This window comes from Micromys minutus (genome assembly GCF_963924665.1).
Source record: "Micromys minutus genome assembly, chromosome: 33".
Lineage (NCBI taxonomy): Eukaryota > Metazoa > Chordata > Mammalia > Rodentia > Muridae > Micromys > Micromys minutus.
The window spans coordinates 1,631,771-1,652,778 of record NC_137968.1 but is presented as its reverse complement, the minus strand read 5'-3'; the positions used below and the strand labels follow the sequence as shown (position 1 = coordinate 1,652,778).

General features: G+C 44.1%; 1 protein-coding gene across 2 annotated transcripts in view; it reads left to right on the top strand.

Moving 5' to 3' along the window:
• Window positions 1-460: 460 nt before the first annotated feature.
• Window positions 461-21,008, top strand: part of NIPAL2 (NIPA like domain containing 2) — an 84,483-nt gene continuing 63,935 nt past the window's right edge. For both annotated transcript variants that reach the window (XM_080909486.1, XM_080909485.1), the window contains exon 1: window positions 461-603. In XM_080909486.1, coding sequence (XP_080765612.1) covers window positions 469-603 — 135 coding nt within the window. In that variant the 5' untranslated portion in view covers window positions 461-468. The remainder of the gene's footprint in view (window positions 604-21,008) is intronic.

Here is a 21,008-nt window from a genome sequence, read left to right as displayed (position 1 = left end):
ATCATCCAATGCAGCAGCTGACAACTTTTCGGCAGCCCTTTGTGAATCTGACAGCCCAGCTGCCATAGATATCGATATCCCTTCTCTATTCTGCGAATAGTTCCTAACGATCAATCAGGGGCTGGGCTCTTAATTCCCACTATCGGGGGAGAGGGAGATTATGACTTTTTCTCTTCTTTCCATATGTGGGCCATTTTAAACCTTACACACGCGAGATCTGGGACTGCCCGGGGCGGCGACGGTCACTCTCTGGATTAACCCATAGCTCCTCTGCTCCGTGCGCTTGGACAAACATTTGCTACGTGCAGGGCAGGTCCCGGAGGCAGGGCAGGTGATGTCATCCGTGCGCTGACAGGTGTAGGCACCGGGGAGGGAGCGACCGCACCTGCGTGCGCAGGAGCCGGGTGACCGGCAGGAAGTGGCTGCGGCTGCGGGAGGCCGAGTCCCCAGCGCGCGGAGCGAGTCCCCATGGCGGCGCCGGCGCCCACGGGCCCCGTGGACGACGCCCCGGGCGTCCTAGACGAGCTGTCTCAGAACTTCACGTACTGGGCGCCAGGCCCGGGCAACGGCTCGCTGTCGAGCGCCTGGTATCGCAGAAACCAGGTAAGGCCGCCCGCGCACCGCAGCGCAGGCCAGGCCCCGGCGCCATCCTGCCAGGCCCCGCGCGCGCCCCAGCCAGTGGGCAGAGCCGACTCGTGACGCCGACACTCGGTCACCCTGTCCGCCCTCCGGGGGGGCGGCAGACCCTCGGGTTGCTCCCTGGCCTCGCTCTTGGGCCTTTGGGTCCCCAAGGTTCTCACCTCCCCCTCAGCTTTCCTCCCCTCCTGCAAGGATCTGGGGGCCCCCCGTGGAGGTGCGTTTGCACTTATTTTCACCCGTTTCCTTTCACTGTTAAAAAAGGCAGCACTCTTCTCAGAAGCAGATACTCATTAAGGGGCTCCCAATGTCAGTTGTATGCAGAGTTGTGTCCCCAAGGTCTCAGCATCTCAGCACCGACCTTCCCTGATATTCTCAGGCTGCGGTTTTTGCTCACCCTTTGGGAAAACACTCAGCCTATCAACACTGGCTTGTGCTGGCAATAAAAGTTTAAGAGCATGAAAGAGGATTAGAGGTGCCCCCACCCCCTTTTGATGACCCCAAGATCAGGGAGAAGAGCAAAGCTCTGCCCAGCCCTGCCTCCCTCTGGCGTTTATATTCCTCCAAGTGGAGCAAGTCAGCTTTGATGCGGTAGCTTCAGGCTTGCTCTAGTTTTCCTAAGCCTGTTACTTTGTTCTTCTGCATGAACAAAGCCGCGGATCTTTTTCCTTTGCAGGAATACATCTATAAAACGTTGCTATTGTCCCAAGTGGGAGATTCTAACCACTAACCAAAGGACTGGATCCCTTTTATGCTTGAAGAGTGCGTTGAATGTTCGTTTCTGAACTTGGAGGTGATTTGTATAAAGAATAAATAAGTTTAGTCCACCTTATTAATTTTCAGCCCAGGAAAGATTATTGCTTTAAGTCTCTTATGGCACAAAAAGTAACAAAATGGGGAAGGGCCATTGTTCAAACACTGAGCCTCTTTCTCTTTGCTTCCACTGAGGAATTCCAAAGAACAGACTTTCTGTTCATCAAGATTTCCTTAGCATATGTTATGCCCGCAGTAGACACATTTCCAATAAAAGTTTAAGAACGAATGGTGTACTCTTGGTGAAATATTATAGCTAGTAAATGTGATCATCCAAAACAGGAAGGCATTGTTTTCCCTGGAGAACTTACGTAGTCATGAGTTTTCTTTATCATTTCCTGGAATTCTTGGTTGTCTTGGCTCTCTCAAGCACAGATTATCATGTGACACAGGTTTGCAAGGCTTAACGTGCCCTTTCTAGTACACAGCCTTACATCAGGAGGGTGTGTCCAGAAGATGCTAATTGGAACTCCTAAGCTGACACCTTAGCTGCTGTGGGCAAGCGTCTAAGAAACCACTACAGTTTGCACTGAGATCCTGTCCCACTTGAAAAGGGGTGGGAGGGAGCTGTTATGGAAGGTTAGGTGTGGCAGAGTTCTACCTGCATGGTAATGTCATATCCACACACATTTTTTGTGACAAAAGGCTAGTTAATGTTTTAAGCACTGTGAAAATATTCAGTGTGGTCTGAGACCCAATCCTTTCGGTCAGGAATGTTATTAGGTGACTAAGAAGATGTCTGTAACTCCCAATCGGGGTACGTGGTATCATGTGAAAGATATAAAAGCCTGCAGAAGCCCACAGCAGCTTTCAGAGGGATATCAGGTCAGGGACTCAGCTGGACACTTAGGATGGGTGGACTTTATGATAAGAATGTTCAGGTAGAGGACATTTTAGGAAAGGGGAACCTCAGTGACAAGGAACAGCTCTGCTTTTTAGAAATTTCCATGCCTACAGTCTGGTCCAGTGGTAGATGTGGTGGTTAGGGGAGATGGAGACCATAGGTGGGAATAGGGCTTAGGTCTGGTCCCAGACTGTCTCAAGGGAAGAGTAAGGAAGTTAAAGTTTTATCTATCAGACAACCAGGAGCCATTGGGGAGTTGGGTCAGGCAGCCCAAAAGTTAAAACAAATCAAATTAAAAATAAAAAGTACCCCTGACAATGGGCAAAGAGACAATGTGTTGGTGGCACTATTCTTTTGTCAGTCAAGGGCAGAACAGATGTCCTGTTCATCTTAGCTTGATGCCTGGCTTGCTGCTCAAAGCTGCTTTGTGCCTGGGACTCATGAGAATCAGATGAAACCAAACCCGGGCAGCACAGCACAGGAGGAGAAAGACAGACCTGTGACCACCGTGCCACCCAGTGACCTTCCTCCAGCGCACAGCACAGGTGGGCCATAGACACTCACTTACGCCCCTCCATTCCATGATACCCACGTGCCTGCCAGCCGTGTGACCAGCCTGCAGCAGGAGCCACCTCGGTGTGTGAGCATGTGGTGCTCAGAGGGGAGAGAGAGAAAAGTGAGCAGCTTGGGCTCTCACGAGATGGACCGGGAGGGTGGAGAGGAGGAGCCTGCTGTGAGTGGCCAGCCCTGCCACCTGGGGCCATGGTGAGGTCCCAGCCTGAGCAGCTGCTGAGGGCCATGTCTGATGGGTCTGGGTCTATGCAGCAGCAGGGATCTGTGTTAGATCCATGTCTCATATTACCACTAGAGAACATGGAGATGTCCCTGGTAGGAGCAACTGCCTGGACCATGTGGATGTCCAGGGGCTGTGCAGAACTGGGCCTGCCCTTCATTGGCTTCTGTGCTCGGTAGAGCTGGCCTTATCTCTCGCTGATGGCAGCTCTCTGGAAGCAGATCCTGCACCTTGCCTGGGCAGAACAGAAGGGCCCGCCCTGGTCAAGGGGGTGTAGGTGAGCCAGCCCCAAGGGCGAGAGCATAGGACAGCTGGCCCTGCCTCTCCTCTGCTGTGAGGTGGCATTGGTGTGGGAATGATGCCCCCCCCATTGCTCCTTACCACCTGCAGCAGTCGGGAGAGCTGGCCCTGGGGTCATGGATGTGGGAGAGCTGACCAGCCTTCTGCCGATGGAGGCACTGAGTGGCCTAACTGGAGTAGGGCTGGAAAGCTTGCCCTTGTAGTGTGGATAAGGGGGAGCTAGTGGGCTGAGCAACTCAGCACCACCAGGCCGAGATCTAGGGCTCTGAGTCGGCCCACTCCAAAATCTATATCATCTGCAAATGCTTGGGACATTTGAAAGGGCCAGTCCTGCTGTTCCAAGGCCACAGGGTCTCCATGACACAGGGCAACAGCAGGATGACTGGAAGGAGTCCTGGTGAGGATCCAGTATGGATGATGTCACATTGATTATGTCACATTGATGATGTCACATTGATGATGTCACATTGATGATGTCACATTGATGATGTCACAGAAGCCAGAGATCCTGAGCCAGACCAATGACTCACTGCACTCATTGCAGTGAACATTTGCAAGTGCGGATGTGTGGACAGATGGTGTCTTAGTGAGGGTTTCATTGCCGTGAAGAGAAACCATGACCTCGACAACTAATAAAGGACAACATTTAATTGGGGCTTGCTTACAAGTCCAGAGGTTCAGTCCATTATCTTTGTGGCAGGAAGCATGGCAGCATCTAGGCAGGCATGGTGCTGGAGGAGCTGAGAGTTCTACCTCTTGTTCTGAAGGCTGCTAGGGGAAGACTGACTTCCAGGCAGCTAGGATGAGGGTCTTAAAGCCCACACAAATAGTGACACACCTACTCCAACAAGGCCACACCTACAAACAGTACCACACCCTGGGCCAAACATATTTACAGCTTCCATGATGAGATGTTTTCTACAACAACAACAACAACAACACACACACACACACACACACACATACACACACAGAATCTAAATTAGAATATAACAGGAGGAAGAGGCTTGAAACTGGCCAGAAGTGGGCCAGCTCTGTTGCATAGATAGGATGTGTCGTGTTTGGCCTTTAGAGAAGTTTGAGCATTTAATATATTACCATCATTTAAAGATGAGGTTGGCTGGGACTAGAGAGATGACTCAGCAGTCAAGAGCATTTGCTGCTCTAGCAGAGGACATGGGTTCGGTTCCCAGCACCCACCGTATGGCTCAAAACCTCCTACCTGTAACTTTAGTTTCAGGAGATCTGATAGTTTCTTCTGGCCCCCATGGGCTTCTGAATGCATAAGGTACATATAATCGTGCAGGGTTCACACAGCCTCGCCTAAGTGTAAACAATGAGATCAAAATGGTGTTTTAGATTAAAACTATACCATAGCGTGATGTTCACTATCTAAAAGTCATCTTTAAAATACACTGTTTACTCATACATATATACACACTTTACTTAGTCAAATAAGAACCAAAGGCTTATCAAAGGTCAAACCTAAGAACCTTAAAGAAGTGCCTTTATTTGAAAGAATGATTCAGGTTTTTAAGTTGGGAATTAAGGTTGTGTTTCAAGGAATACATTTTAAAAATGAAATTAGCTCTACAATTTCAAGTTTCTATCATCTCAAACATTAGAGCTTCAGAGTCAGGCCTGAGGATTTGTGAGTAGGTAGAGCCTTGAAACCAGGAGGACTAAAGGTTGGGGGTCCAGAATGTAAACACTAGGTGGTTAAGGTGGCCTCCTGTAATTCTAGCACTCTGAAAGCTGAGATTCTTCAGAGCAAGCAGGACAGGAAGACTAGCTAAACTGGCAAGTTCTAGGCTTGAGCCAAGACAGCATGAATCCATATATAAGGTGGAAAGTGATCAAGAAAGACAAATGACATTCGGGCCTTCATATGCATAGCATATGCACGCGCACACACACACACACACACACACACACACACACACACACACACATACACACACGCACACACACACACACACAAACTCCCACATATACAAGCAGACCACACATAAAATATACATGCAACAAAATTAAAATACAAACCCAGGTTCTAGTATTTTCCCCCACAGGATCACAGTGAACCTCCCACTCTGGCCCTTCCTTTTGCTCGCCCCCCTTTTCAAGCCGTTGACAGCTCTAAACATCTGGTTTCCAGCCAGTGATTGGGACTGTTGTCTTGATCGTTGTTGACTAGCTGATTATACTTGTATAAATCACTTCATTGCCCGGAGCCACAGTCTCCTTGCTGATGTGATTACATTAAGGATCTTCAGATTCACTCCTACTGTGTGCTGAATATAAAACCAGAATAGGAAGATGAAGGAGAGAACAGGAAAGAGGAGGTTGAGAATTTCGGCCAAGGAGGGTTTGGGTCTTAGGTCCTTACATTTATGGATTGCTGAGGTTCACAAGGTCATGGTTATAAGGGTTATTCTGCATAGGATGAGATGAAGATTCAGAAATTTTAATGTCCTTTATTTGAAGTCAGATTTGCAACTGCTTAAATTTTTAAACGTCAACATATTTAAAGGAAACTGATACAACTTGGCAAGAAAGAGGCAAGGTGGAGAGACATTTGTTATTTACTGGGTGACACTTTGTAGCTGTTATGAGGTACACATCATTCCCGCTGCTCATGTAAGTGACTTTACGTTGAATAACTTGGTCCACCAATGTGCAGCAAGAACGTAGGCTCAGCAGCGAAGCTGTTCTTAGTCCATGCCTAAAGGCCATTGCTAGAAATGAAGCTTTAAAAGAATCTGGTGCTCGGAGTAAACAGGAAGGGAAATGAACGCGGCTCTTCTCACTGTGCTTACGGAAGCCTGCAGCTGAGTTTCTCCACACCCTCGTTAATGTTGCTTTGCCAACACCCATTTCTTCTCTACCAGTGACCACACACTCTCCAGAAGAAAGAAGGTGATCACCTTTTTTTAAATACTCAAAACCTGGGTAGAAACAGCTGGTCATTTTCATATTCTTTCTAAAAATAAATCTTTTTTTTTGTTGTAAAATTTTCTTTGGTTTATACTAACTGATTTGTAAACATCTTTTATATGCCTAATATGGCACTTTTCCTTTATCAGACTCTTTTTTTAGCAGTAAGTATACAAAGCATCAAACAATTTTATTGAAGCTTTTGTTTTAAGAAGGAAAGGAAGGATTTTTTGTTAGAGTCTTAGTGCTCTTGTGAACTTGCAGACCAGATGTTTGCATTGAAGTTCACCTGACACCCTCCTGTGGCTCAGCTCACACAAGCTAATTATAATATTTACATTGCCTAAGTAATTATAATATTGGCATTCCTAGGCTGTAGGAAAGTTGGCCGAGTTACCGATTCATATGTCCTCCTTTCTTTAAAAATCACTTTTATAAGAGGAAGGGAGCAGGAGAAGATGTTGATTCAAATAGAAGTAAAACATAAAAAGGTGGAAAGACAGCATTTGAATGCTGTGATGCTACCTTACCAGGAAAAACCAGAAAGTGATTGCCGCAAAGTCAGGGCAGTGTTTTGGTGGTGGTGGTTGGTTGGTTTTTTATTCTTTTCTTTTTTTGACAGGAGGGAGAGTATTGCTAATTTCTTTCTAAAACTTTTGTGGTTGTTAAAACTGGCCCTGGGAACACATCCTGTAGGGATGGCATTCCTGAAGCTGTTTTTGTGTAGAACACGGTTGGTTTGGGTAGTTTCTAAAGCAGAGCCCCTTTGACTGGGTGTGGCGATTGGCTTCTCCGTGTCCCTGTTTCTTGGCATTCTCTACCAAAATGATTGATAACGGCGTGCATACCATACGTGGATGTTATAAGAATAAAATCATACATATGGAATAGCAAAGTCCCACACGCATAGAAAGTTCCCAATAGGCACAGCCAGGGGTGCTAGGCTGGAAATACACCAGTCTCCTTGGGAAGGCTGGGTTCTTCAAGAACCAGAGGTCCTGTAAGTAAGAGAAGGTATTGAATGGTTTGAGTAGCTGTCCCCACCAGATGGGTACAAGACTCCCATGAGGAGCCTTTGGGCTCATGTATACCTCAGTTCATTCATTTCTTCCCTTCCTGTATTCTAGCTCACCATGAGTACTGCTGCCCATGTAATGTCCTTGTCCATTGGCTGGTACCCAAGAAGTAATTAATCTCTGTAGAAGCTTAGGCTGTAGGATTCTTTTTCTAAATTATTTTTACTAGGACGTCTCCAGGCTATGTCTTAGTTCTAGGCTGATCCCCTTTCCTGCCAAATACCTTCTAGAAAAGCCTCATATCTTTTCTGTTGATGGAATAAAAAATAATGAGAGAAGCTTTGTAAGCCAATCAACAGTGGGGGCCCAATTTAAATGATCAGGGTACCGGGTAAAAGTAACAAGCAGAGAACCCTTTTCAACAGGATGGCGCACGCAGGACCAGCAAAGTCAGAAGACATGCAGTGTGTTCTTGAAATGTAGCTGTACTTTTGTAACATGTTTGAACTTGTATGTGGGAAGAGGGAAAGGAATGGAAACAGAAAGATAGAATATAAATGCTTTAGAAATACTTGAAAAATTACCACCTCCCCAAAGGGAAAAAAAAAACCCTCCAAAAATAGCATTATCATATGACTCAGCCCTCTCACTTCTCGGTATTTACCCAAGAGATCGGGAGCAGTATGTTGAAGACACAGATACCTGCGCTGCCTCTCAAGCTTGTTGTGACATTAGTCACAATAGTCAAGTCAGAGAGCCGACATATATGTTCCCTGACAGATGACCAGGTAAAGGAAATGGAGTTAATATAAACAGTTAGTAAGCCTTAAAAGGGAAAGAAATTCTGTCACTTTCCGCGGCATGGAATTAGAGAACATTCTTCTCAGTGAAATAAGACAGCCGTAGAAAGACAAATAGCACATGTTCTCACTTACGTGTGGAATCTAAAACAACCAAACTCCTAAGGCAGAAAGCACAGTGCTGACTGTACGGACTGGGAGGTAGAAAGACCCGGGTGACGGTGGCCAAAACACGCAGAGTCTCAGGAGGAGGAAGGCTGGATTGAGCTCGTTACACAGGGATAAACATAGCTAAGAATGCAATGCACGTTTGAAATAGCGAAGAGTACATTTCAAACTTCTTCAGTGTCAGGATGATAAGCATTTGAAGTGAAGGGTGTTAATCTGCGCTATTTAAGCGTTTCTGCTTTCTGTCCTTAAACCATAACGTTATCTGTACAAATTGTAAATCCACAATAAAAGAAAAAAAAAGGTTAGAAGCACTTAAACAACATTCGAAGGAGTGATCTTTGTTTATATTCTGCGACCGACTCCTTATCTGAAACTTCCGGAACTAACGAAGTCCCGTATGTGACCGTGAATCAGAGACTGGGAACAGAAAGGAAATATGAGACACCTTTGACTGAGGCTGCCTGGGACACAGTGGTGGAGAAATGAATAGTTCCTGGTGGGTCAGATTCAAGCCATACCATGTTCACGTGGAGAACACCTGTGATTTACACGCAGAGCCATTATTGATAAGCACTATTGGTAACCTATGCACGGTGACTATGAGATTTGTTATGACATTGCTACTGGGCCAGTGGGAGAGAAGCATTTTGCTAGAATAGGAGCTGGGGTAGAGAAATTATTCTGTCCCTGAGCACGGCCTCTTAGAGGCAGCAAGAGCCCTTACCACGGTGTAAAAGGCATACAGAAAACTCAAGCTTGACCCCTACCTTAGCTTGGAAAGATTTGATCTAATGGGTGTAAGAGCCTCCGAAGGCTTTGGCAGAGATCAGACAGTGAGGGGCAGCATCATACCCCCCCCCCAAACTCAAGGCGGAAGCTCGCCCGTGGCTGGCATCTGATAGAGTCAGAGCTCCGTGTTCAGGAAGAGCTGTGGCAAACCCCTTCTGCAGTTTAAGGCAGACATTGTTCCACAAAGAAGCATGTGGTCTGGAAACCCAGGCAGGTGAACAGGAAGGCCTTGCAGCCGAGCAGGCTCACAGCATCCAGCTTTAGTGTGGTTGTTCCATCCCATACCTGGGTTGGACCTGCAGAAGTGGCTGTAGTCCTGATTCTTTACCAAGAGTATAGAACCCAGTTTAAGGTTTCCTGAGCTAGAACCTGCCTTTTCTCATCTGTCTGTCTGTCTCCCTCCTTCCCTGCCTCCCTCCCTCCCTCCCCCTCTCTCTCCAAGTGTCCTACCATCGAGTTTCTAAATACACTGCTTTTTGTTCTCCTGAAACTCCAGTTTCTCAGAAGTGAAAACCCTGATAACATTCTTATAAAAATAAAGCTAATCCTTGTCTGAGTTGTTGGGGGAGGGGAGTTGCTTATTATTTAATGAGGAATGTACAATGGTGGAAAGAAATGTGTTCCTTAGTAAAAGATAAAATGTAATAGTTCTTAATTGCTTGGGAAGGCAACGTGTTGGGTTGTCTGCAGAGGTTTTAAGGTTGATTAGAAATTGGCACAGAACTCTATGTAGCAATGTTACCGTGTTGTGTAGCCCTGGTCTTTTCTGTGGATGTCTGTAAGCACAAGATTTGGATCCAACATCACGAGCCGTTCTTAGAATAGGAATGTAATAGTCCTATAGCATATAGCAAGTATCTAGAGCATACAATAAGTCAGATAACACATTAAAATTCTATTCCTGACATACGTTTTCTCTTATTCCTCACATATGAGATCATAGCTTTAGCCCTGTTTCAGATTGGTTCTACTGACAATCCATTATCTCAAGAGTCAGGGAGGTTAGTAGGAAGACCAGCCTAATCCCTCCAGTAATCTAAGACGAATCACAGAGTCTACATCATGGCTGGTGTTTCCTGCTATGGATATAGTTTCTGAATGACTGTTGCAATTAAGATTCTCATTGCTCCTGCTTAAAGCCCTGAAAGCTCTCTCCAAGTTAGTCTCGTATCCCTTGTTCTCCTGCCCACTGTCTCTGCACTTCTGATAGCCTGGATTTCACAGGTTCCTGAAGGCTCATGTGTTGAAGGTTTGGTGCCTAGCCTGTGGCCCTATGGGAAACAGTTGAGACCTGTAACAGATGAAGAAGTTAGGTTGTGTGGAGGCATGCCCTCTACTATCCTCCTAAAGGAACCCACACCTAACCCCTACATCAGCTGCAAACTGACGTAAAAAAGACTTTGCAAATGTCGTTGATTAGGAAAGGCTCTCCTAAGTCATGCAGGTGGGCCCCAAATGTCACCACTCATGTCCTGTCACCAGGAAGGCAGAGGGAGTGGGACACAGGGGAGAGAACCTTGTGAACACAGCAGAGACTCCAGCATCCTGAAGACGGTGAAGACAATGACTGTGTTCTCCTCTGGAGCCACCAGGGGGAGCAGAGCTCTCCCAACACCTTGGTTTCACCTCTACAAAGTACCTGCCATCCACACTTCACAGGTGTGGTGTGTCTGCTGTCTCTGCTCCTCTGGGCTTCTTGAGGGACTAGGGCCTAATCTTTAGCAGTTGCTGAATAAATCCCAAATGATTGTATGGCTGGATGAGGAGCACCCGAAGCCTGCTTCCTTGAGTCGCCCGACTTCCGGATCTCCTCTCTCCAAACACTTTCCTTACATATCCCGTGTTCTCCTCGGGTCGTGTCTACATGTGGTTTGAAGTTGAGCCATGATTTTATTTTTCTCCTGAGCATCTTTTCTTGGCTCCACCGGCTTTCTTTGTATTTCTTGTTATCTCCCACTAAACTCACGATTTTTAAGGGAACCCATATTCTTAATTTCACTGAGCCTGAAAAGTAGTTGTTTTTTTTTTTTCCATTTTAGTTTGAAATTCTTCAAATGTATAAAACAGTTGAAAGAAATAGTAAACACTGTGATCAATTGTTAACAACATGAGCTATCTAGTTAGTTCTGTGCGCATAAATACCAACAACAATTTGACAGTTAGCACACATCGAGTCTTTCTCTCCTAACTGCTCATAGATGGATAGATATATTTATAAGAATCTAGCTATTTTGGAGTGGGGTGGGGCGTCCACCTACCCACGGGCCTTTTATGTCATCTCTACAGTGATTTGTTGACCTAGATCAGTCGGTGTGGCTGATCGCTAATGTCAGAAGTACATCATGCCCAAGTCAGGCATGAGTCCCTGCATGGAAGAGAAAATCGCATTATTTCAATCAGGGGTTGACTATAATCCCTACTATGTTCAAAACCAGCTCTGGGTCTGTGGTCCTTTTCAGTCACACACTAGCTCTATATCTGTCTGGTTCTGAATATGTTTTGAAGATAAGAGAATACGGTTGAGTTCAAAGTCAGGGCTGGGAAAGACTTTGACTAGTTCTGTACATTCCGCTGTTATCACATCCTGTCTGTACCTGGAAAGACTGGCCCACCAAGAGATCACAGGCCAGTAACACAGAATACAGATCACTGTGAAGCATTTAAAGAACATTCTGGCACCAAGAAGAAAAAAAGGGGGGAGGCTATAATTTTGCTATTTCAAATAAAATTAAAACACCATAATAGTTATCAGTGCTGATATTTTGAACTTCGTTCTTAATGAAATGTTTGCTATGGGTGCCGCTATTTGCCAAGACATCCCAGAAATGCCAGAAATGAGGCCACACAGCTCTGTGAAAAGTAAGAGTTTCCCCCCTGTGTTTCTGACCCGGGCTTATAACTCCATTATTAAGACGTGAAATAACTTTTTCCCCCTAAGATTGTCTTGGCTTTATTTTATTTTCTCTGTAATTGACAAAAATTCTGCTAATTTAAGAGACGTGAGGCATTGATTTGACCAGACAAAAGGTCAGCTAGTGTAGTCCACAAGATTGATTCTCGGATGTCACCTGGGTTCTGTGGGACAGAAAGAATTAGGCTATGTTACTTTGCTTCACTAACTCATTTCTTTATAACTAATTTCAATAAACCAGCCAGGGGAAAGCAGGGTGTTTGTAATTACTAGGAGTCATGTGACATATCGAATAAATAATGATCTAGACATCTTTAGTGGGATAAAACTTTATCAGGGCCCATTGACAATAAGAAAATGAAATTTCTGATTGCAGCTGAGGATTTCATCGTCATTAGATCACATATATCAGACTTAATCTAACCAGAATTAAATGGTATTTACAGGTGGTTATTACACGTTCCTGCATAACCTGTAAGGTCACTAAACCTGGTTCTTTTAAAGTCATTGTAAATTTGAATCCTCCTCTTCCCGCCAAAAAAAATTAAATATGACTGTGGTCAGCTTTTAAACTCTTAACAAAATAGGTAATTGACTTATAAATGAAAAAGTCTATTCTTGCTCATGGTCTTAGAAAATCCATTTTAGGTTGGGCAAACCCATTGTTTTTAAGCCTCTGGCATGGTGCTACTGGCAACACTGGAACAAACTTACCGTTGCATGGAAAAAAACAAAGAGTGAGGGTAGGGGAACCAGTCCCCTACAGTCCTTTCTGGGGACACCACTCAGTGACCTTCCCACAAGGCCCCTCCTTCCAAAGGTCAACAGAACCCCCTCCCAAATATTGCCATTCTGAGGACCAAAACATTTAACACACAGCACTTGGGAAACAAAGCCAACCACTAGTGGGAACTTACTCTGAGTTAATGGTTCAGCTGTGAAATGTCCCCCACGGGCCCAAGAGTGGCAGCTCCCAACGGGTAATTCTTTTTGGAGATATTGTAGAATGTGGAGTCTGGCTGGAGGATAAAGACCATGAGGGGTAGGACCTAGATTACCCTATCTGCTTCAGTTCTGTCTCTTTCTCTGCCCCACACTCCCACCATGATGGAGTCGTCTTCTATGCTTCCTCCAACATGATGAGACGAAGTACCCTGGAGCTGAGAGGCAAAATAAATCCTTCCCCCTTTAAGTAGCTCCTGCCAGTGTTGTCATGGTGGTAGGGAAACTAATTGATACATTGTTGCTACTATTCTCAGGTGGGGATGAACAAATTCAATCGGGATGCAATAAATTTAACTTAGAGAAAAATCTTGGGAAATATTAATATATAAATTTATGACTAGTGTTAACAGAAATCTGACACTTGCATTTACTAATGTATTTCCCGTTTGTTGATATATATGTATATATATATATGTGTGTGTGTGTATGAATGTATATGTATATGTATATGTATTTATATATGTATATATATATCCCACTTAATTTTAAAATATCCATTTCCTTTGAGATACTTCTATGGGCAAACTAGAAGACAGATTTGAGGAAATTGCCCAGAATTCAGTGCACAGTGGTGAACAGTTGAAAAATGATAGATACCAAGAAACTAGGACGGAATGAAAAATTCAGCACATTAGTAAAAGGGGCTCCAGACGGAAACTACAGAGAGCTGACGAACAGCATTCACAGAATTGCCGATAACCTAAGGCAGCACACAGAAAACCATATAGAAAAAGTTGTAGAAAACGTGCAAAGAATAACAGAGGGCAGCTCAGCCTCTCAATAAAAAGAACATTTCAAAATACTTTGAAGGAATTGTCAACCTATGCATCTAAACTCAGCAAGGCAGGTTTCGTGAGTGTATTTATGCAATTATGGAGAATTTAACTTTCCAAAAAAATATGTTAAAAGTTTATTTATTTAAAAGCTGCTGACACTTTCTCCAGAAAGGACACCGAGAAGATACCATCTGAAAAGTGGAGATAACCTATGTGTTTACCAGCTGATGAATGGACAAATGAAATGTGGTATATATGTACGCTGAATTATTGCATAGCCTTTGAAAAGATGCTAAATGCTGCTACACATTATAACTTAATGAACTTTGAAATTGTTATATTAATGAAGAAGCCAAACATAAAAGTGCTGAGTTCTGCTGGGCCATTGCAGGGATGGTGTGGCATGGTTCCTGGCCCTGGAACAGACCCAGCAGGGCATGGGCCTCCACAAGTGTCATGGTTGCTGTGGGTATTATATATGTATATTATACATACATTCATGTGTGTGTGTGTGTGTGTGTGTGTGTAAATAACTTTATGTTCTTCCTTCCTTTGAAGGAGTGCTCTCTCTGCCAAAGCTAATGACTCCATGATAATGACAGACACAAATCTGGGAGGTTAGGTTGTGACTATGTCTCAGCAAAATGCTAGAATGCTGTGATCTTTAGGACAGCCCTTAAGGCTGTGGGAAAGAACACTGAAAATACTGAGTTCAAAAATATATAATTGCTCAACCATGAAAAATATAAGGATACAATATGAGGGACTTTGAGGATTTAGAAAAACAGAGGCAATTGCACTATGAGCCAGCTTATCAGAAAAATACAAAGGCAGGCATATTCCTGAGTTTAAGGTCAGCCTGGGGGGACAGAAGGAGTTTATATTCAGGCCCAAGCATGGTAGGTAATTTCAGGGTGTGATCCTACCCAGCTAGCTTATCAACTATGCTTAACAAAGGCAGACAGATCCCTGAATTCTAATGTAATTTTTTTTAAGTGCTTGTTGGCTCTTTGTAATAATCAAGGGGTTGTGGTCATGGGGTATTGATTCATCCCATGATAATCAAAAGGAATAACCTGGGACAATGACTAAATCATGAATAAATAAAAGACTCAGCTCTTAATCTGCAAGAGATGAGTTATCCAGAGTTTTTATAGCAGCAAGAGAAAGCTCTCTGGAGCAGAACACGGGCTTGTAACTCATAATTTGACTTTGAGTCATTTGTTTTGCTGCTCCCAGACACCCCTTTTCTCAGAACCCCTCTCCAAGCTGAGGCTGGTCCTTGGCATAAAAGGTTATACAATTTGTGCATGCATCTGTGTAAGGGTATTTTTGTTTCTGTTTTTCCTTTTGTTTTTGTTTTAGAACAAGTGATGATACAGACATAGAAAGTGGACTGATTGCCAGGAGCTTCAAGAAGGGAGGGATGAGAAGTGTCTGCCCATGATGGAGTTCCCTTTGGGGACATGAAAATATCTAAAGTGAGATCATAGGAATGTCTGATATGCAACACAAGCTCTACCTCAGAGCTAAAAGTAGAGTGTAAAGAGAAGAAATGGCAAACATGGATAGAGAAGACAGAGGCTAAATAAAACTAACAGAACAAGGAACGGCACAGCCATTCCCAAGACAGCGTGGCAGTTTCTTTAAAAAACCAAATATACTCTTGCCACACATCTAGCATCATCCTGTCTGGCATCTGCTCAAAGGAGCTGAAAGCATATCCACACAAAAACTGGTGTGGTGACATTTATAGCAGCTTTTGTTCATAGCTGCCTAAAGCTTGTAAAGCAACAAAGACTTACTTTAAAGGGTGAACGAATAAATAAATGATGGTACATCCAAACATTGGGAATGTGCTCAGCACTATAAAATATAACCTCGAGTAGCACTGAAGGATGCAGAAGAAACTTCAAAATGGCAATGGGATTACTATTATATCATGACATGTATTATTATTATATATTACTATTATGGTATCCCAAAGGATAAAGTCATCCTAGAGCAATATTGTGAGTAAAGCAGACATTGTTTAAAGTTTACAGGAGCGTCATGTGTTATATTCTGATACTATGGATAAGATACTTGCCTTGGAGCTAATTGTCCACAGATACAGAATGCATTAGTTTTTTGTTGCTATGACAAAATCCCTGACAAGTATCGTAAGAGAAGAGGAAGCTTATTTCGACCAACAGATCAGGGGATAGAGTCCATCCTCCTAAGTGCACTGCAGGGCGGTCAGCGGGAGGCTACCTGTTCAGATCTAAGCAGACTAAATAGAGAAGAGAGAGTACCAGCATGCAACTTCTTTCTTTGTTTTTGTTTGTTTTGCTTGTTTTAATTCAGCTCAGGTACCATCCCATGAGTGCCTGAGGTGGTACTACCTTTTGGAGGTTTGAATGAAAGTGTTCCGCAGCTCAAGCCAGGCCCAGTGGCCCGCCCTCTGTTGCTGCTGCCTGTCAGTTCATAAGTAGACTCTCATCTTCTTCTCCAGCATCACGTCTGCTCGCGCACCTCCATGCTCCCTGCCATGATGATAATGCACTAAACTTCTGAACTGGAAATCACTCCTAATTAAGTGATTCCTTCCTAAGAGTCACCATGACTGTGGTGTCTCTTTGAGCAATAAAACTCAGAGATATACTTATATTCAACGCAGGTTTTTCTCCCAGTTAATTCTGTCTGGAAACATCCTCAGAGACACACTTAGATGTATACTGTATTAATGCCCCACCTCAGTCTTCCTTCCCTCCTTCCTTCCTTCCTTCCTCCCTCCCTCCCTCCCTTCCTCCCTTCCTCCCTTCCTCCCTCCCTTCCTTTCTTCCTCCCTCCCTTCCTTCCTCCCTCCCTCCCTTTCTTCCTCCCTCCTTTCCTTTCTTCCACCCTCCCTTCCTTTCTTCCTCCCTCCCTTCCTTTCTTTCTCCCTTCCTTCCTCCCTTCCTCCCTCCCTTCCTTTCTTCCTCCCTCCCTTCCTTCCTCCCTCCCTCCCTTTCTTCCTCCCTCCTTTCCTTTCTTCCTCCCTCCCTCTCTTTCTTCCTCCCTCCTTTCCTTTCTTCCTCCCTCCCTCTCTTTCTTCCTCCCTCCCTTCCTTTCTTTCTCCCTCCCTTCCTCCCTTCCTCCCTCCCTTCCTTTCTTCCTCCCTCCCTTCCTTCCTTCCTCCCTCCCTACCTTTCTTTCTTCTTTCCTCCCTCCCTACCTTCTCCTCTGTGTGAATGTTTTGCTTGTATATATGCCCATGCACGTGTGGACCTGGTGTCCACAGAGGCCCTCTTGGAACCCTGTGAGTACTTACAGATAGCTGTGAGCTGCAGTGCTGTACCTCAGACCAAACTTGGACCCTCTGAAAGAGCAGCCAGTGCTTTTAACCTCTGAGCCATCTTTCCAATCCCTTCAGGCTTTTCTTATGTAACCCAGTCGTCGATCAAACTCAACCATCGCAGATCCATCCCTTGCCAACTTGACGCCAAACACGTCACTTAAATCATAACATTCCACTTCTTGGTCTCTAAGGTCTTGTGTTCAACCCCTAATGCAAAAGCACTTAGATCACCTCTAACAGTTTCCCATGTCTTAACAGTTGTAATGTTGTTCAAAAGTTCAAATTTAAGGTCGGCTCTGCAAAAAATGAAAATGAAGATTACATACTTTAAACATGCAGCCGTACTGAGTAAACCTTTTCGTTTCAAGAGAAAGGATTGGGGCATAGAAAAGACAGAAGGACAGGCGGACAGGTCCCAGCAAACAGAGAGAGATGTGGAGCTAGTGAAACTCCCCAGCAGAGGCTGTACTGGTAAGCACGTATTGTTTAAAGGCTGTTGGTTCTGAAAGGAGCTGAGATGTAATTGTTCTGGAACTAAGCTTTGTCACGAGGAAGCGTTCAGACTACGATCAGAACCTGAAGCAGAAGAAAATTACAAAAGGGAAAAGTACTGTATATCAGAAAGGGCATCATGGGCCTATGAAGGGGAGAGGCTCCCCTTTAAAACATGAAGAGAGGCTTCCTTAGAGGAGTAGCTTAAAGTAAGAATGGCAGCTGTCAAACGTAGGGTGGGGGTGGGAGAGACCGGGGGAGGGGGGGAGAGCCATTTGGAGGAGGTCTGACTTGTGTAAATTGGTGGAGGGAGCTGGCAGGATGTTTTATGCCATGCAGTTGTGTTTGGGGTAGCCTACCTGACAAGGGGGTGGGGAGCAAGAACTGTTTAGAGCCATAAATTATGAGCATAAAATTCACTTACACGGACTAGCTTCTTCACGTCTCAGAGAGAGAGCTGCGGGGTGGAGGCCCAATTTGTTCAGGCTGCGGAATCTGTCCTCTGAGACTTTTAAAGGCAGCACCATGATCTAACGTGTTCGGAGATCCGTGGGAGGTTAGCAGTGACAGAAACAAGAGTCAGCCTTAACATGAAGTATGAATTCTGGTGACGGTGACTTGTTAATGGAGATTCATGAGCTGTAACAAATGTGCATTTGTGTCTGTGGAGGGCGTAGATGAGAAAGGGAAATAGATGTTACCGGAGTAGGGAGCGCATCGGAGAGCTTGGTGGTTTCCGCTCAATTTTTCTTATGAGCCTAAAACGTCTAAGAATGCATTTTATATAAAATGTAATCGCAATGACTAACTGAATGATATCCAAGCCAGGCCGAACTAGACAATGTGCTACCGGAGGAACAGCATGGATAAGGTAGCGGAGGGCTTATTGCAATTAAACTGAGGGTAAGGGTTAGCATGCTGCAGAGGATGATGGGATTGAGGGAGATGGGGTGTGTGTGTATCCAGAACATATGACCCTGTGGACAGACTGGATTACTCAGACACGCCACTCTGGAAAGCAGTCTGGCAGTTTCTGGCTGAGCTAAAAATGGACTTACCACACAGCCCAGCAATTACATATTTGGGCATCTATCCCAGAGAAATTAAGACTTATTTCATGAAGAATTTATACGCGAACGCTCATGGCAGCTTTATTTTTACCAGCTCTAAACTGGAAACAATACAAATGTCACTCACCGAGGCTGAGCTGTGACTCACACAAGCCATGGTTAGAGGGCGTGGACCTGATATGCCATCCTTGGGCAAAACTTGACTTTATACTCAGTAAACAAGAGCCAGTTTCGAAAGTATACATGTTTCATAATTCCACCGGAGCAACCTTTGTAAAATAACATTAAAGTGGAGAAAGGATTTTGGTTTCTGGTGGTGAGGGATAGACAGAAGAAATGTCTGTGCCTCTGACAGAAGGAAGGTCTGACAGTGACGAAGCTAATGAATATTTTCACTGTGGTCGTTACAGAACAGACAACCAAGTGCATATGTAACTGATACAAGGCCAATCTACTGATACTGGATACTTTATTCTAGTTGTATGTTAACGTGGTCTTACCTGTGGAGAAATTCTTTGCAAACTACTTACTATATGAATCTACAATTGTGTCGAGATAACTGTTAATTGATTACAAGTGCTAATGGGGGTAGAAATAAGGCTGGATGTAAACTTGTTGACAGGGTGTTTGTCTGGGATGCATGAAACCTTGAATCCCATCCTCAGCATCACATAAACTGGTTGTGGTGAGACATGGCTGTACTATCGGCACTTAGGAAGGAGAATCAGATATTAAGGTCATCAGCAGTTCAAGGCCAACCAGCACTAGATGAGACCTTGGAGAGAGAGAGAGAGAGAGAGAGAGAGAGAGAGAGAGAGAGAGAGAGAGAGAGAGAGAGGGAGGGAGGGAGGGAGGGATAGAGTGCCAATATACAAGTTCAGTTACATTAAAAAGGAATAATTTCAAGATATCTATTCTATAACATGGTGACTATTGCTAGTCATAAGTATATTGCTAAAAATTACTAAAAGAATATAGACGGTCCTGTATTTTCCTGTTAATTAACTAGATTTGGTGATTTTACCATTTGTAATGCTTCAAAGCAGACACAAACTCTCTCTGTTTTAAAGAGTGACCCAGAAGTATTGAACATGAAGTAATGGTCATGTGTTGGGCTGTGTAACATGGAGGTGGGTCTTTGTATATTCACAGTTGTTAATTCTGTACCATCATAGAGCTAACTGCTTGCAGGATCTTGGTATTATTATTTCTGTGGCCCAACTCCAGCCTCCTAGTTTTGTGTTTTGTTTTGTTTTGTTTTAAATTGAAAAACTTTATTTTAAAAAACAAAGATAAATGTACAGATTTTAAAAGCATTTTACATAAAAGTATATGAATACATTTTTTCAGTACTTGATTTTTTTAAAGGTTTGATAGTATGCCTTAAAATCTTACTAGTTACAATGAGCATAAAGTACATGTAAAACAAGATGTAACCTGGAAATAGTCAAAGTTTTCTTAGTGTGTAAAGATTAAGCATAATGGTTTTTCTTTCTTTTTTTTATTTTTGGCCTTTGTTTTTCTTGAACTTCATATAGTCTGTGAGTTGTTTCTGGGGTGTTCAGAGATTTCAGAGGTTAGTATCCAATTATCAGTGACTGCATATTATGTCTGTTCTTGTGTGACTGGGTTATCTCACACAGGATATTTTCTAGATGCATCCATTTTCTTAAGAATTTCATAAAGTCATTGTTTCTGGTGGCTGAGTAGTACTCCATTGTGTAAACGTACCACAATTTTTTTATCCATTCATCTACTGAAGGACATCTGGGTTCTTTCCAGCTTATGGCTATTATAAATAGAGCTGCTGTGAACATTGTGGTACATGTGTCTTTGTTATATGTTGGAGCATCTCTGGGGTATATGCCCAGAAGTGGAATAACTGGGTCTTCAGGTAGTAATATGTCCAATTTTCTGAGGAACCACCAGACTGATTTCAAGAGTGAATGTACCAGCTTACAACCCCATCAACAGTGGAGGAGTTTAAACATGTTTCTTAAAAGTATCAGGCTCAGCACCGTAGTGAGTGGGGAAGGATTCAGTTTCTTTAAGGGGCTGCCCATGAGAAATTTGAATATGCTTGTGAGTATAAGAGCAACACAGATTGACACTGGCTTTGGGCGGGGGGGTTGTTGGGTTTGCGTTTTGGTTTTTCTTCTTCCTCTCTTCCTCCTCCCTCTGTTCCTTTTCCTGCTTGTCTCCTCCTTCTCCCCCCCTCATTGTCTTCTCCCCCTCCTCTTCCTTCTTCTCCTTCTCCTTCTTTTTCTCCTTCTCCTCCTCCTTCTCCTTCTTCTTTTTGAGAGGGAGGTCACATGGATAAAGAATGGATCTGGGAGGAA